Source organism: Aotus nancymaae, unplaced genomic scaffold (genome assembly GCF_030222135.1).
Source record: "Aotus nancymaae isolate 86718 unplaced genomic scaffold, 86718_ANA_hifiasm-v0.15.2.pri h1tg000011l, whole genome shotgun sequence".
NCBI classification, from domain to species: Eukaryota; Metazoa; Chordata; class Mammalia; order Primates; family Aotidae; genus Aotus; species Aotus nancymaae.
The window spans coordinates 54,159,279-54,176,088 of record NW_026988422.1 but is presented as its reverse complement, the minus strand read 5'-3'; the positions used below and the strand labels follow the sequence as shown (position 1 = coordinate 54,176,088).

Sequence of the window (16,810 nt, the reverse complement as noted above, 5' to 3'; positions counted from 1 at the left end):
AAAATTGAATACCAAACCATGTCGTTAACTCGTCTTCCACGAGTACATGCGTGTGCTTTGGCTACATAAAAGGTGAGATTTTTGTCTCTCTTTGCAATCTCATTAGTGGATTGCCTGTGACACCATTCCAGTCTGGTTCGATGCTTACAGAATAGTACTACTTTTTTTCCTTTTCTACATTTGTTTAGATTTTCTAGGACGGCAGGAAATTTTATTTTTATTTTTTTCTCGACAATATCAATTTATTTAGGTCCCCTACTTTTACTAGCCACCCCACTTCCCACCTGCTTTCAATGGTAAATTAGAATGGTTACTTACCCCTTGCTCACCTCTTGCTTGACTTTGGGAACCGGTGAAAAACTGCAACCCGTTGGCGGTAAGAACCACGATTCCCAGCATTCCCAGCGCTCCGAGTCCTTTGAACTTCCTTTTCCGGGTCTCGAGGCTGCTGAAACCGAAAGCGCTGTGCTGTGGGCGCAGCGCCGAGATTGATTCACCTTCACCTGCAGAACTCCAGCAGACCCAAGTAGGAAGCCAGGCGAGCTGTAAAACATGAACGGAAGAGTGGATTATTTGGTCACTGAGGAAGAAATCAATCTTACCAGAGGACCCTCAGGTATGTGCGGAACGGGTCATATCGGATAGTAGGGGATTAGAGGGGGTAATTGCCGACACCTCTGCTGCTGAGCGGGATTCACCTGGCCTCGGGGCAGGCAGGCCCCAACCTAGAGGTTTCCTCCAAAGCTTTGGGGTGCTTAGAGAAAATATATTGAAAGCCATCATTAGCCAGATACGGGTCTGAGGAATCCACCTCAAAATCCAGTCGGGTGGCCACGAGTATGTATAGTCAAGAAGGGGTTCTTTCTGCAAATCGTGCTAGAAAAGCCTTTTTTAAAGCCTGCTTTTTAAAGCCAGCTTACCTTGGACACCACATCCTTCCTTCCGTTGTCTGTTCTATCCCGATCCCTACGAGGGATCGTTTAGTAAAATGGGAGCATAAACGGTGTGGACTCTGAATGCATAGCCGTTTTCCTGCAGCTGGGAACCCTTCCTTGCTCCTTTCATTTCTGGGAAATTCATTTAGAGCGTCAACTAGAATGTTAAATCACGAAGAGCCCTTAGAAATATTTTATTTACACAGGTTCCCAAACTTGGTTCTGCCACAAAATTGCCCAGGGCTTTTTGGTTTTGCCTTTTATTTAAAAAATAAAAAAAGTTAATTCCTATGTCCCATCTGCAGGGATTTGGATTCAAAACAGGTGTGTGTGTGTGTTTGTGTGTGTGTGTGTGTATATATATATTATTATTATTATTTAAATGAACACCTCATGTGATTTTGAGTAGCCAAACTGCTATCCTCTTCCTCCACTGAGGCTCTTCATTAAACCAGGCTCTTGACATTACTACATTCTGCTTTCTGTGGAGTTTGTTGACTTTCCTTTATAGCTGTTTAGTTGATCGGTTAAGAGCTTTAGCTTTGGAATTACAGTATCTGGGTCCAAGTCTTGTATCTAAGCTCTTAATGGTTCTTTGGTACTTGTTGGCTAACTTAAGTGGTTGTAAATACACTTCGTAGTGTTGTGAGAATGATGTAAAATGTTTACAACATTGCCTGACCCATGGTAGGCAGTATGCGTCTCCTATTGTTATTGTTAATGGATGAATGGCTAAACTGACACAGTAAATCCTACTAATACTGTATTCCAAGAGTCTCTAATAAATCATGAAGTCCTATGAGCTCCATCTCTGAAATGTTCCCGAAATTCTTTCACTCCTATTTCCATTGCCACTACATAGGGCAGTCCATCACCTTTTCTCATCTGCAGTTCTGCAGTAGCCTAATCATCATGGATAGATTATTCTTTTTAAAATATGATTTCAGAATTATCCATACTTTGTGTCTTCTCTTCTTTTCTTTTTTGAGACAGGGTCTCTCACTCTGTTGCCCAGGCTGGAGTGTAGTGGCACGATCTCAGCTCACTGCAGCCTCTCCCTCCCAGGCTCAAGCGATCCTCTCACCTCAGCCTTTTGAGTAACTGGTACCACAGTTGTGCACAGCCACATCTGGCTATTTTTTTTGCACTTTTAATAGAGACGATATTTCACTATGTTGCCCAGGCTGGTCTCGAACTCCTGAGTTCAAATGATCCACCCACCTCAGCCTCCGAAAGTGCTGGGATTATAGGTGTGAGCCACTGCACCCGGCCTTCCTTTCTATTATAAAAAATTGGAAGTTGGTTTTATTTATTGGAATATAACTCATCACTAATGTCATTATAATTTTTTTTTTTTTAGAGATGAGGTCTCACTTTGTTGCCCAGGATGGTCTTGAACTCCTGGACTCAGGCAGTCTTCCTGCCTTGGCCTCCCAAAGTGCTGGAATTACAGTCGTGAGCCACCACACCTGGCCTGTCGCTAATCTTAATGGATTAATGTCATGCTCCATTTGTGTGCCTAAACTTTAGTCAAAGGCTTATTTGGTATGCCCAAGTTTCTTGGATTCATTTTTTTGCTATTTTATATGAATTTATCCTTTACTCGCTGTTAATATTTATTGACTTTTGAGGTTAACATAGAAAGTTACTTATAAACCAAAATCTGTTTTTCTGTACTTTTCATTCATTGGTAACTTGTTCTCTTAGTACCATTTAAAACAATGCTAGTTCCTTTTCTGATTGCTGTGCAAGTATTTAAAAGCTCTAGTTGTTCTGCTCCTGTTTTGCCTCTTTCTTCTTTAGCCTAAATATCTTCGGTTATTTTTTATTTTATTTTATTTTATTTTTTTGAGACGGAGTCTCGTTCTGTTGTCAGGCTGGAGCGCAGTGGCACCATCTCGGCTCACTGCAACCTCTGCCTCCCGGGTTCAAGCGATTCTTCTGCCTCAGCCTCCCCAGTTGCTGGGGCTACAGGCGCGTGTCACCATGCCCAGCTAAGTTTTGTATTTTTAATAGAGACAAGGTTTCACCATGTTGGCCAGGATGGTATCGATATCCTGACCTTGTGACCCGTCCGCCTTGGCCTCCCAAAGTGCTAGGATTACAGGCGTGAGCCACCGTGCCCAGCTCTTCACTTATTTTATTACCTCTCTAGATGTTTGAGATTCGATTCTTGCCTTTTGTTTAAGAATTTAATATACTCTGACATAGTCCTTTTGCTGTGGCATCCACAGTATTTTCAGATCTCCTGTCTAAAGCAGAGCTGAACCCTGATACTATCTCTTGTTCTAAACATGAAATCTTCTTAAAATTCAATATAATGTCACTTCATCTTTTTTGGCATTTGCAATCATAAATTTCCTAGTGTTAGTATTTTCCCAAAACATTGGCATTGGCATTAGGACAAGCTTCAAGGACTATTTAAAGGGAATAATTATATCTAGCTAATATATTTCACTAAAAATGGTTTGATTTCTGTATCATGTACTTATTACAAGTGAATATATTTATTCACTCAGTGGCTCCTAAATTTTCATAAGCATTTCCGTGTCTTAATCATATAAGTCAGTGAACTTACTGGGAGAGTGAGCCACAAATTTAGGAATGAACTTGGGTGAAAACAGTCATATGAAATTTGGTTGGTTCAGTTAACAAGGAAAGGTTTCAAGTTCATGTTTATCACTTACCAGAACTGGTTTCCTAGTATGTGATGCTCTTCTTTTGAGAGTCTAATTCAGCTTTTCTTTGTGGTATCATCATGAAGATATATAGGGAAGAGACTGAGTCTCAAAATACCACTAGAAACAAAATACCTCTAGAAACTAATCACCACTAGAAACTTCTGCATAATTTTGGAAGTCCCATAAGTATCTTTCTTTCTATAGAAGAAATATGAAAATCCTCTAATTTTAAGGTTGCATTTCTTTTGTAGACAGCATTGTCACTCTTTGTCTTTGTATAGCTTTGTACTCAGGAACCTGATGGTTTAATCAGGTCCAAGAACGTATATGCTGTTGCCCATTTGTGTTCCATGAGGGACAAGAATTGTGGATATTTCCACTGTTTGAGCCCATATTAAAAGGCACTTGCACCTGTTCTGTGTGATCTGCTCACTGCAAGGGAAGTAATGAAATCTCGGGGAAATTACGACAAAGTGAGTGAGGAAGCTAAAGAAACTTGAGATGTGTTAGGTTGGTGCAAAAGTACCATTACTTTCTTTTTTCTTTTCTTTTTTTTTTCTTCTGAGACTCAGTCATGCTCTGTCGCCAGGGTGGAATGCGGTGGCACGATCTTGGGTCACTGCAACCTCTGCCTCCCAGGTTCAAGCAATTCTCTTGCCTCTGCCTTCTGGTAGCTGGGATTACAGATGTGTGCCACCATGTCCGGCTAATTTTTGTATTTTTAGTAGAGACAGAATTTTACCGTGTTGACCAGGCTGGTCTTAAACTCCTGACCTCAAGTGATCTACCCATCTCGGCCTCCCAAAATGTTGAGATTACAGCCACCGCATAAGTACCACTACTTTCAACGGCAGAACCGCAGTTACTTTTGCACCAACCTAATAGCATGGAATCTCTCCTGTTGCCTGCTTTCTCCACTGTAAGGAGGGTCTTGGGCTAGATGACTTCAGAGGTCTCTTCTATCTCCAATAGTTCATAATTCTTTGACCTATTCCACATATTATTTTATGATTCCTACCATTTTGGGTTTTGTTTGTTTTGTTTTTGTTATTTGATTCCTGCCATTTTGGACTAATGGTATGAGCTGAACAATTTCAGAGGCAGTGCTACAATCTGAAATGTCTTCAAGGGTTGAACAGTTTACCTTTTATCTTTTGTAGTATGCTGTTTCTCTTTTTTTGCTGTAGGATTCCGATTTGATTATAGTGTCTAAGGCTCTCACTTTTTCTTTATCAAATTGAAAGTCTCTTAATGAGTCTTAAAACTCAGTTACTCTAAGAATTGTGACAAGACTTTTAGTATGTTTTTTTGCACTGCAACAGGTAAGAGATTGGCCATAAAGACAACCCAACTGTACACTGGTACTATGATTAGGATTCTTTTTTTTGAGGCCTGAGGCCTCAATGGGTTTCAGCAAGTTACTCCTGATATGCCATCTTTAAAGAGGGAAGAGAATATTTATTTTCTTACTTTCTTTAAAGGCCTTGGAGAAGATGATGGGTTGATGGCAGTGTTTTAATAATGAATACTAAAAGTATTGCCTTTCTGGTAGTGTGCTAGTTCATATATATATATATAATACACACACATATAATACACACACACACACGTATATATATTCTGAGCAATTCTCTTGCATATAGTCAAGTATATACTATATATATACTATACATACATACATACATACATACTCATTTAATCTTCACAGCAACCCGGAGTGATAAATATTTAATCCACATTATTAGATTGGGAAATTACCTTGGAGGGGTCAAGGACTTGTCCAATTTCTAATGCAGGTAAGTTTCAAAGGATTTTAACCCAGGTGTGTTAATTCTTCTCTACCATATACTACTTTCCACTGCAGTAGCCGTGTTTAAGAAGTTGACTGCCAACCTTTCCCCTGACCTTTATTTTATTACATCATGCCTTATTCCCAGAAGCATGTGACGCATCTTAAATGACTATAATAACCTACTTTGGAAAGTTTTTACAGTTTGCTCTTGATAGAGCTGAGGGCATATCAAGGTGAGTACCTAAAATCAAGATGCCCCACTAAGCTCTGTCATTTAAGCCCTTGTAGACCTGTCATGAGCTTTGGGTTTAATGCTAACTGTTGCTAATAGTTTCCTGATCTGTTCCTTTCTTCATGTATCAAATAGATGTGAGACTAAATGTTATATCCTTGCCCTATTTTCTCTTGCTTACACAAAGTCTAGCCTTCATCCAATTTACAATCCAATAGAAATATGATGTTCACATATGAAAAATTAAATCTCAGTGCAAAGGTGCAGGTAGTTAAGGAAAATGATGAGCAGGTAGTTAATGGGAGGGCAAAGGAAGTGTGGAAAGGAACATGATAATCTGACCCTGTGTTGGAAAAGTTCAAGAATGCAGCTACTGCTGAGGACCATTAAAATGGTCAATTAAAAGAAGGTGGAACTTGTGGGTCTTCTGGAATGGAAAGGCTTTAGGCTAAGGCCAGTGCCAGGGATGAGTATGGCCTAAGCAATAATAGAGAAAAGAAAATAAGCAAAGCATATTCTGAGGTTAGTGAGTAAACCAGCCTGGATAGAAGGGAACTTTCCTTTGGGAGATTCAAGACAGAAGTAGCTAAAGAGTAACTGAGTAGGTGAAGATCAGATTATGGAGAGTCTTTAGTGTTAGTATGGAAACTTAACCTCTCTAACGCTCTGTCTGCATTCTTTCTACTTCCTAGTCATTGGTTGGGACTCAGTTCAAGAGTTAGCTCCTCCAGGAAGCCATCTTTATTTAGGATAGATGCTCTCTTATTGTCAGTATTACATACCATTTACAGATTGCCTATAATGTATTGCCATGTATTGGCAAGCTAAGCACTTTATCTTGTCCCCTTCTAAAAAGGAAGAGATGAAATGGTTATTATCCCCATTTTAGACATGAGGAAACCTTGACTTCTGCATCATACAACTCTTTAAATGCAGATTTGGATCCAGGTCTGTGTGACTTAAAATTCCAAGCTCTGAACCACTATAAATAATTTTTTTTCTACTTGCTGTCTCACTTATGTCTCCTCCTTCTACTGCACTTTGAGCTCTTCTAATTCAAAGATGTATATTTTATTTCTTTCTTTTGTTTAACTTTTATTTTAGGTTCAGGGGTACAGGTATAGGTTTGTTGTATAGGTATACAGTGTCGTGTGGGTTTGTTACACAGATTATTTCATCACCCAGGTATTAAGCCTGGTACCTGTTAATTATTTTTACTGATCCTCTCTCTCCTTCCAGCCTCCACCCTAAGTAGGCCCCAGTATCTGTTGTTCCCCTCTATGTGTTCTTATTATTTAGCTCCCACTTATAAGTGAGAACATGTGATATTTGGTTTTCTGTTCCTGTGTTAGTTTGCTAAGGATAATGGCCTCCAGCTCCATCCATGTTCCTGCAAAGGACATGATCTTTTTCTTTTTAGTGGCTGCATAGTATTCCATGGCATTTTGTACCACATTTTCTTTGTCCAGTCTACTATTGATGGGCATTTAGGTTGATTCCATGTCTTTGCTATTGTGAACATACAATATAGTGCTGCAGTGAACATACACATGCACGTGTCTTTAATGTTTTTTAATGCTTTGTCTAGTGCATGACACACAGTGGTCAGTAAATGTTCATGAAATGACTGAGCAAACTGATAGATGTCAGAATAATACAATGGAATGCTTTTTTATTTATTTATGACACAGGGTCTTACTTTGTCACCCAGGCTGGAGTGCAATGGCATGATCCTGGCTCACTGCAGCCTTGACCTCCTCCTCGGCACAAGCGATTCTCCTGTCTCAGCCCCTCAAGTAGTTGGGACTACAGGCATGCACCACCACACCTGACTAACATTTTTATTATCTGTGTTTTTCATAGAGACAGGGTTTCATCATGCTGCCCAGGCTGATCTCGAACTCCTGAGCTCAAGTTATCCACCTGCCTTGGCCTCCTAAAGTGCTAGGATTACTGGTATGAGCCACCACGCCCAATGTACCTATTTATTTTTAGATAGGGTCTTGCTCTGTCACCCAGGCTGGAGTGCAGTGGCACTATGACAGTTCACTGCAACTTCAAACTCTTGAACTCAAGTGATCCTCCTGCCTCAGTCCCCCACAGTGCTGGGATTCCAGGCATGAGCCACTGTGCCTGCCATAATGTCATATTTTAAATAAAGAGAAGTAGTAACATGATCTGTTTCAGCTTTTGAAAAGTGCTAAGCATGGTTCTTCACTAAATACAATTTGAGAAAGACAGAATGAGGATGTATACATTGTATTATGATGGACAGGAAACTGGCTAAGATAACAGAAACAAGGAGAATAAATAGTTGGAACACCTCTTGGAGAGAATCAAGTAAGTGGAACAATTCTCTAAAGATTGCTTCAAGGATCAGTGCTAAGATCTTTTCAAAACAATACTTAAGAAAAACTGTACAATAAATTATCTAGGAATTACTTTGGGGAAATAGGTAAGCTGATAGATGTTCAACTGTAGAAATATTTTGTGAAGCCGTATGACTAGGGAGAAAAGTGATCGATGATTACATTTGATAATTACACAATTATTTAGTGAGGGAAAAACAGACAAACTATACTTAGATGAAAGAGTCAGAACTGCTGGTTTTAGAAGATTGAAAACTAAAGTAAAACTATTTTTTAAATGTTTTTAGCATTTATTGTGTGCCTACACTATGATTAGGAATCATGGATACTAGAATAAACAATAAGAAATGATCCCTATTTTTAAGAATTTTGCAGTTCAGGCCAGGCACGGTGGCTGTTGCCTGTAATCTCAGCACTTTGGAAGATCGAGAAGGAGGACTACTTGAGCCCAGAAGTTCAAGACCAGCCTGGGCAACATAGCAAGACCCCATCTCTACCAAAAAACCAAACAAAACAAAACATTAGCTGTGCTTGGTGGTGCATGCCTGTAGTCCTAGCTACTTGGGAGGCTGAAGTGGGAGAATTACTTGAGCCCAGGAGTTTGAAGTTTGAGGGTAATTATGATAAGCAGGTGCTAAGTACTCTGAAGAGGTAGCAGAGCCAAAGAGCTGTAGGCCTTCATAAGATATGTTTTATTTCTTATAGATTCAGACTCAGTGGGCCATTACAGACAAAAGAAACTTAATAATGTCTTTAGGAAACATTTTGGAAACAAATTAGATAATGTCCTTCTTCCCTTTTACAAAACTTGATGTATTCATGCTTGCTGCAATTTGCAGTTTACCATGTTAGATAAGAAACAGTAGAGTAAGAAAAAGTTGAAAAGAGGACATTGGCAAGTATCTGGGAAAGGGAGAGCATATAGATTATAATATGAGGGAAAACTGAAGAGACTGAAATATTTTATTTTGGAAAACAAGGGAACATATAGAAGCATGATCTAGTGGAGACCAGGCATATACTTTCAGTGCTTGAGCAAGGGCTTGTTATAGAGTAAAAGAAAAAGGATGCCTACTAGATATTTGAAAGAGAAGTTTAGGAGCAATAAAAAGAGGTCCCGTTGTATGTCCTGGTGGGTACTGCCTGAAACCTACGTGGTATGGCATATTCTTTTTGCCACTATTAGATGGAGCACCAAGTTGGGGAGGGACCAACTGTGGGCATGATACATTGCTTTTTGTTGTTGCACCATCTGTCTGTTCCTTTGAAGTAAAAAACTTTCCCTCTTTCTCTTCTTATTTGTCAGTGCATATTTGTTGCTGTCTTTTAGGGGAGGTAACAATAAGTATTTATCTTGAGACCAGAGAGTTTCTCCAGAGAATTTAAGTTTTGAATGAAAAGATGCCTATTTAACCTCCTGAGTTGCTCATTTGAATCATTAATTCATCTTTTTGTCAATCCACACATATTTATTGAGCAACTACTGTGGGAAAAGCTTCTATGCTAGACACTGTGGATACAACAGAGAATTGTGTTTTAGTATAATTGCAGTGAGCAGCAGAGCATAGTGTTTAAGAGCCAGAATGAGGCTGGGAGCAGTGGCTCATGCCTGTAATCCTAGCACTTTGGGGGTAAGGTGGGTGGATCACCTGAGGTGAGGAGTTCAAGACCAGCCTGGCCAACATGGTGAAACCTCCATATCTATTAAAAATACAAAAGTTGGCTCAAGCCTGTAATCCCAGCACTTTGGGAGGCCGAGGCGGGTGGATCACGAGGTCAAGAGATCGAGACCATCCTGGTCAACATGGTGAAACCCCGTCTCTACTAATACAAAAAATTAGCTGGGCACGGTGGTGCGTGCCTGTAATCCTAGCTACTCAGGAGGCTGAGGCAGGAGAATTGCCTGAACCCAGGAGGCGGAGATTGCGGTGAGCCGAGATCGCGCCATTGCGCTCCAGCCTGGGTATCAAGAGCGAAACTCCGTCTCAAAAAAAAAAAAAAAAAAAAAAAAAAATACAAAAGTTAGCTGGGCATAGTGGTGGGCACCTGTAGGCCCAGCTACTTGGGAGGCAGAGGCAGGAGAATTGCTTGAACCTAGAAAGTGAAGGTTGCAGTGAGCTGAGATCGTGCCACTGCACTCCAGCCTGGGTGACAGAGCAAGACTCAGTCTAGAAAAAAAAAAAAAAGCCAGAATGCTTGAATTCAAATCCTTACTGTAGCACTCACTAATTGTGTGACCTTGTGCAAGTCACCTCACTTCTATCTGCCCCAGTCACCTCACTTCTATCTGCCCCAGTTTCCTCAGCTATAAATGAGAGTGTTCTTAGAATCTACTTATAGAGTTGTGAGGATTAAATGATTTTTTTTTTTGAGATGAGTTTCGTTCTTGTTGCCCAGGCTGGAGTACAGTGGCGCGGTCTCAGCTTACTGCAACCTCCGCCTCCTGAGTTCAAGCGATTCTCCTGTTTCAGCCTCCCACGTGGCTGGGATTACAGGTGCCCGCCACCAAGCCTGGCTAATTTTTTTGTATTTTCAGTAGGGAAAGGGTTTGCTGGGCTTACAGGCATGAGCCACTGCTCCCGGCCGATTTTTGTTTTATAAATACATTTGTAGTGATGATTCTGTACCAGGTACTGTCCTAAGCACTTTACTACAAAACAACTCATTTAATTCACTGAAGTACTTTCATAGTACTGCTATGTGGGGAGTAGACTTTATGGGGCAAGAGTTGAGTCATCCAGGAAGAGTAGGGTAAGCTATGTCAGCAATTTCAGGGATATGGGGCTTCTATTTCTATTTTTCCTTCCTTTTATGCCTTATTTAGTTTATAAAAAACGCTTTTACTGCAATAGTCCTGTCCAAACAAACAAAAAACCCAGTAGAGGCTCCCAAAAACATTTTTAACCTTGCAAGATTTCCCTAGAACTAGAAATGTTAGAAATTCCTGACCTAGGTGTAATTTTCAATTCCAGTAACAGTCAATTGACACCAGTTGGGCTCTGTGTATGTATTAGGTACTATATTGGCACATGAGGTACAAAAATGAATACCATCTAATTACTTTGTCTACTAGGAATGAATATGGCAATAGGGTAATGAGAAAATTAAACAAGTAATTTCATGTTTTCAGGCAAAGGGAAGAAGACATCCAAAGTCATGGAGATAAGCAATAGCTGTAGGTGGGGGATGATAGGGTGAAAAGCAAGGAGATAGCAAATATTAGACTTTGTTTACAGCATAATGCAAAGTAGAGAATGTCCAAAGATATCTAGAAAGGCGATTATGGGGATTTTGAGTTTAAACTTCATCTTCTACATTTTTTTACTTTCTTTTAATCTTGGTGATATACGTAGAATTTCTTTAGAAATCATTTTATCATATTTGCATAGGAAATAGTAGAAAAAGTCTACTATAAGGAGGATACTATAACTTTTTTTTTTGCTGAACTATCACGAAATTGGGTGCTTTGAGAAATTAGCCTTTTATTATTGACTAAGTTAATGCAGAAGTAATTGTAGTTTTTGCTATTAAAAAAACCTGCAATTATTTTTGCACCAACCTAGTAGGAGTCAATAATAAATGTTTAGAATTAATCACCAGGTTCATCTCAACTTTAATGAGGTGTGATTCATATTCAATGAAGTACAAGTGTAATCACCCAATAGGTTCTTTTTGCTTGCTGCCTAGATTGAGCCAATTTATCAAGACAGGGGAATTGCAATAGAGAAAGTTTTATTCACACAGAGGTGGCTGTATAGGAGACTGGAGTTTTATTATCAGTTTCCCTGAAAACTCAGGGATCAGGGTTTTTAAGGATAATTTGGCAGGTGGAAGGTTGGAAAGTGGGGAGCACTGATTGGTCAGGTCAGAGATGAAATCATAGGGAAGCTGTCCTCTTTTGCTTGTCATTTCCTGTATGGGGACCACAAAGACTGGATGAGCCAGTTTATAGATCTGGTGTTGCTGCCTGATCCATCAAGTGCAGGGTCTGCAAAATATCACAAGCACTGATCTTAGGTTTTATAATAGTGATGTTATCCCCAGGAGCAATTTGGAGAAGTTCAAAATCTTGCAGCCTCCAACTGCATGACTCCTAAATCAGAATTTCTAATCTTCTGGCTAATTTGTTACTCCTTCAAAGGCAGCATAGTCCCCAAGCAAGAAGGGGCTTTATTTCAGCAAAGGGCTGTTATGGATGTTAGCTACCCTGCCTGTCCTTGAGTTATTTCTTTGTTAATGGTTTCCACAGCCTGTGAAACCCTGAAATTACATACATGCATATTTTGCTGATCAAAAGACACAGCTATTTTCATTAAACCAACAAAGTAGACTTATTTTAGTAATGTGAACTAAATGGCTTTTGAGTTACTTTCTATATTTCTGATAAAATACTTGATTTACGTGCTTGCTTGTTAAGCCATTTTGTTACTGAAAAGGGGTCCCAATCCACACCCGAAGAGAGGGTTCTTGAATCTCACACAAGAAAGAATTTGAGGCGAGTTCATAAAATGAAAGCAAGTTGATTAAGAAAGTAAATGAATGAAAGAATGGCTACTGCATAGAGCAGCCCTGAGGGTTGCTGGTTGCCCATTTTTATGGCTATTTCTTGATTATATGCTAAACAAGGGGTGGACTATTTATGTCTCCCCTTTTTAGACCATTTGGGTAATTTCCTGACATTGCTGTGGCATTTGTACACCGTCATGGTACTGGTGGGAGTGTAGCAGTGAGGACGATCAGAGGTCACTCTCGTCACCATCTTGGTTTTGGTGGGTTTTGGCTGGCTTCTTTACTGCAACTTGTTTTATCAGCAAGGTTTTCATGACCTATATCTTGGGCCAACCTTCTTTTTCATCCTGTGACTAAGAATCCCTTAACTTGCTGGGAACGCAGCCCAGCAGGTCTTAGCCTTATTTTACCTAGTCCCTATTCAAGATGGAGTTGCTCTGGTTTAAAGGCCTCTGACCAGTTCATTAGAGTGTTTTCATATGTTTTGATAGTGAAATATCATGTATACATGATACATAACCATAGAGACATACAGACACAGAGACAGAAGCAGATCTTGTAGCTTTATAAGATTCTTCATTTGCTAGTTTGCAAATAATCTCTCCCTGTTTAGACTACCAGTTCCTTGACTACTTATTCCATTGCCCTAAACAGTTATCAGCTAGGTAACCCTAAATTGCAAAGACATTACTCTTAGGTTAAAATTTACAGCCCAGAGGCACAGAACTTACATCTAAATACCATTATTTGCTGAAACAAAAAGAATCAGTGAAGACAAGATTGCCAGGAAAAATACCTTTAAACATAGATAAGGTTTGTTAGGTAAATTTTAAGCCAGTGTCTTTCCCATTGTAAACATTTTTAGCTGCTTGGGCATAGGGGGTCACCCTTACAAATAGAGATTTCCTTTATAGATGTAAATTTATTTTACATAGAGTTTCAAAGTAGCCAGCTAAGTGCCAGGAAGTTGTATTTCAGAGACTAATCTTGTTAGATACTTAGCTCATTTCTTGATTAGATTACTGACTTCAAGGTGGAGCGCTTTCATGAATGTGATCAGGAAAGTATTTGTAGTTTCCAGGGCCTAACATATATACATTAAAAAAATTTTTTTTTTAAGGCAGGCTCTCATTATGTTACCCAGGCTGGTCCTGAACTCCTGGACCCAAGGGATCCTTCCACCTTAGCCTCCCTAGGGACTACAGCTGTGCCACCTGTTGTCCCAGTGAGGACTGCCTCAGGGCCTGATATTAAATGTCTGAAAACCAGGCACATCTGGAAGGCAGTGCATCTGGATCTTTAAAAATCAAGGAAACCACTTTACTGTGAATCTTGGTCTCCACACAGAGCAAAATGCCATGTGACCAGGCCACACAAACGTCCACAGTGCACCTCACTACACAGATATTTCTCTAAGTGATTAAACCACACCTTTCTTACCTAAATGTGTAAAAGAAAAAAAGAGTGGCCGCCTGTAGTGACCACCATTCACCATAAACAACTGCTGTTAGTCACCTCCAATACTGCAGCTCTTGTCAATGACTTACCAGCCGTAACATACACAAAGGTCAAATTCTCTCTCACAGTATACAGTAATCTCTGGTACCCTCAAAAGCCAAAAAGATCAAGTAATGCATTATGGAAGAGAGCAGAGTTTTAGACCTGAGAGGAAGCAGTCCGTGACTTTTCAGACTCTGTAAGAAGACAGAATACCCCCAAAATGGGGTGAATGGGGTGTTTTTTCTGTGTTCCTTGAGGGCTCTGAGTCTCCTTTAGATTTCTTCCTGTGGTATAAAAATAGGAAAAGTAAGGAAGAGCAGAGTGGAAAGAAATAGAACAAGTTTAGCCAGGAACAGTGGCTCATGCCTGTAATCCTAACTGGGAGGCAGAGGTGGGAGGATCACTTGAGCCAAGGAGTTTGAGACCAGCCTAGACAAAATAGCAAGACCTTGTCTCTACATTAAAAAATAATAATAATAATAGGAAAAGAAAAACATTAGCTGGGTGTGGTAGTCCCAGCTATTTGGGAGGCTGAGGTGGGAGAGTCACTTGAGCCTGGGAGATTGAGGCTGCAGTGAACTGTGCCACTGCACTCCAGCCTGGGCAACAGAGCAAGAGCCTGGAGATTTTAAACTTTGTGAAAAGCCATGAAGTTTTATATTTTTAGCAAAAATTATGCCAGCAAGATTGGAAACAGAGGACTCAAGGGATCAAACATATTTAAAAAGGGGTCTCAGTTGACTGAAAAAAAAAAAAGACAAAAACGCCAAGAACCAGGATCCAAGCAAGGAAAAAAGCAGAAAGGACTTTCCCCCCTATAAAAGATGGCCTAAATATTACTTTTAATTAAGCTTTTGTTCTTTTATTTTAAAAAAATGTTAAAGAGTCAGGGTCTCACTATGTTGTCCAGGCTGGTCTCAAACTCCTGGCCTGAAGTGATTTTCTCTCCATGGCCTCCCAAAGTGCTAGGATTACAGGTGTGAGCTGCCATGCCCAGCCCTAATTAAGCTGACTTCTGACCAGAGAACTCTAAAAAATCTTTTCAAATCTCTTATTATCAAATTTTAACCAAGACAATTATAAGGTAGGTCTCTCATTCAGTTTGTATGGTTCTAAAATCAGCTTTTTTCCCTCCACTTGTGCTTGCAAATGAATTATTTTATGCATTTCAGAGGATCCCTGTTTTGTGTATTGCTACTTATGGCCATCCCAAGTTAGGTGGGTCTACTTTTCTAGATATTTACAAGAGGATGTCCCATAAGTGTTATGTATAAATCAAGCTGGTGTTTCTAAAAAGAGCACTTGGATTTTGAAGCTGAATTTTTCATAATTTATGAACTTTTCAAAAGTGACCAAGGCTGGGAATATGTTTAGGGTAAAAATGTGCTGACAGCCTCTAACCACCAGGTGGCAGCAGAGTGCTCAGGGTATGGGGTGGAGACTGTTCTATTTTATCTGTCTGACAAAGAGAGGTTCCCTAAAATGTAGAACTCACTCTCGTGAGCTTTTCAGTTAGGAACTAACAGGGATCGGTCACAAATGAAAGGCTAAGTCTGAATTTTCAAGTAATAGAAAACAGCCGCAGTCTTAAAAGCATGCTACATAAAATGAATCCAGTAGTGCCTAACTGGCTATCCTTTAACCACTCTGCTATGATGCAAAGGCTTGACCTGAACCACCAATCCGGAGCCTGAGGCAGATAAAAGGCAGTTCTCTGCAGAGCTCTTTACTGGAATGTCCTGTCCAAAGATAGACACCTAAGCCTTTGCACTTAAAGGAAAGAGAGGGTTTGAAAAACCACCCATATAAAGTCTTAGACCTTCAACCAAAGAGTGGAAGGTCTGAATTCATGAGAACTCATGTGAAACATCCGATGGGTCTTTTGAAGACAGAGCCTTCCTGCTGGTACCAAGAGCCACTTTCAGAGAGAGACACTCGGTGGTCAGGGAGAGTTATTCTGAATCCTGAACCTTACATGAGATATGTTAACCTAAAAGGAAGAAGCTGAGGCAAAATTAATGTAAGTTAGAGAGTTTATTTGGGCCAGGCTAGAGGATTGCAACCTGGGATTGTAGATTAAATTTGTCCTGAATAACCAAGATTAGGTCTCTCATTCAGTTTATATGGTTCTTGTGCTTGCAAATGAATTATTTTATACATTTCAGAGGATCCTACTAGCAAGTTGCAAGTAGGTTTTTAAAGGAAAAGAAGCAGCAGTTCCTAATTTGTTTACCAATAATTTACTTAAAGTAATATAAGCTATTAGTTGGCTATACATTGTTTTTTGTCTCACAAATTCTAGGAGCTTCAAGATAGTGGGTGAGGCAGCTATTCAGGAACAAATGACTTTAAACAGTAGCCCCAGGCATGGGTGTGATGGACATGACTGAAGTCCCCTACTCATAACTCTCTGTGCCTAACATGGCTTAGACTGCTCTGAGCTATTTTCTTTTCTCAGTTGTCCCACCTAAGTTTTTTCAGATATATCTTATTTTTTCAGATATATCATCCCACAGATATCTGAGGCTCTATTCTTTTTCTCTGTTTTTAAATTTGAACTTTTCTGCCCATCTGCCTTCCTGTGCCCTCTGATCTGTTGTTAAGTTTATTCAGTGAATGTTTCACTTGTTATTGTACTTCTCATTTTCAGTTTAAGTATTTCCATTTGGTTCTATTTGTTTCTTTTCTGTTCACCCATTAGGAATATATTTTATGTACATCTTTTAAGAAATTATATATATATATTTTTTTAATAGACATGGGGTCTCCCTCTCTGCTAGGAGCTGAACACT

At 39.8% G+C, this 16,810-nt stretch overlaps 2 protein-coding genes across 3 annotated transcripts in view; one reads left to right on the top strand and one right to left on the bottom strand.

Moving 5' to 3' along the window:
* Nucleotides 1–395, bottom strand: part of ADAM21 (ADAM metallopeptidase domain 21) — a 28,722-nt gene extending 28,327 nt beyond the window's left edge. The window contains exon 1 of one of the 2 annotated variants that reach the window (XM_064374990.1): nt 319–395. The gene's annotated coding sequence lies outside the window, so the exon portion shown is untranslated. The remainder of the gene's footprint in view (nt 1–318) is intronic. The other variant, XM_064374991.1, reaches the window with a different exon arrangement.
* Nucleotides 396–443: 48 nt separating this feature from the next.
* Nucleotides 444–16,810, top strand: part of SYNJ2BP (synaptojanin 2 binding protein) — a 45,206-nt gene continuing 28,839 nt past the window's right edge. The window contains exon 1 of the mRNA XM_012438191.2: nt 444–616. Within this exon, the coding sequence (XP_012293614.1) occupies nt 553–616 (64 nt within the window). The 5' untranslated portion in view covers nt 444–552. The remainder of the gene's footprint in view (nt 617–16,810) is intronic.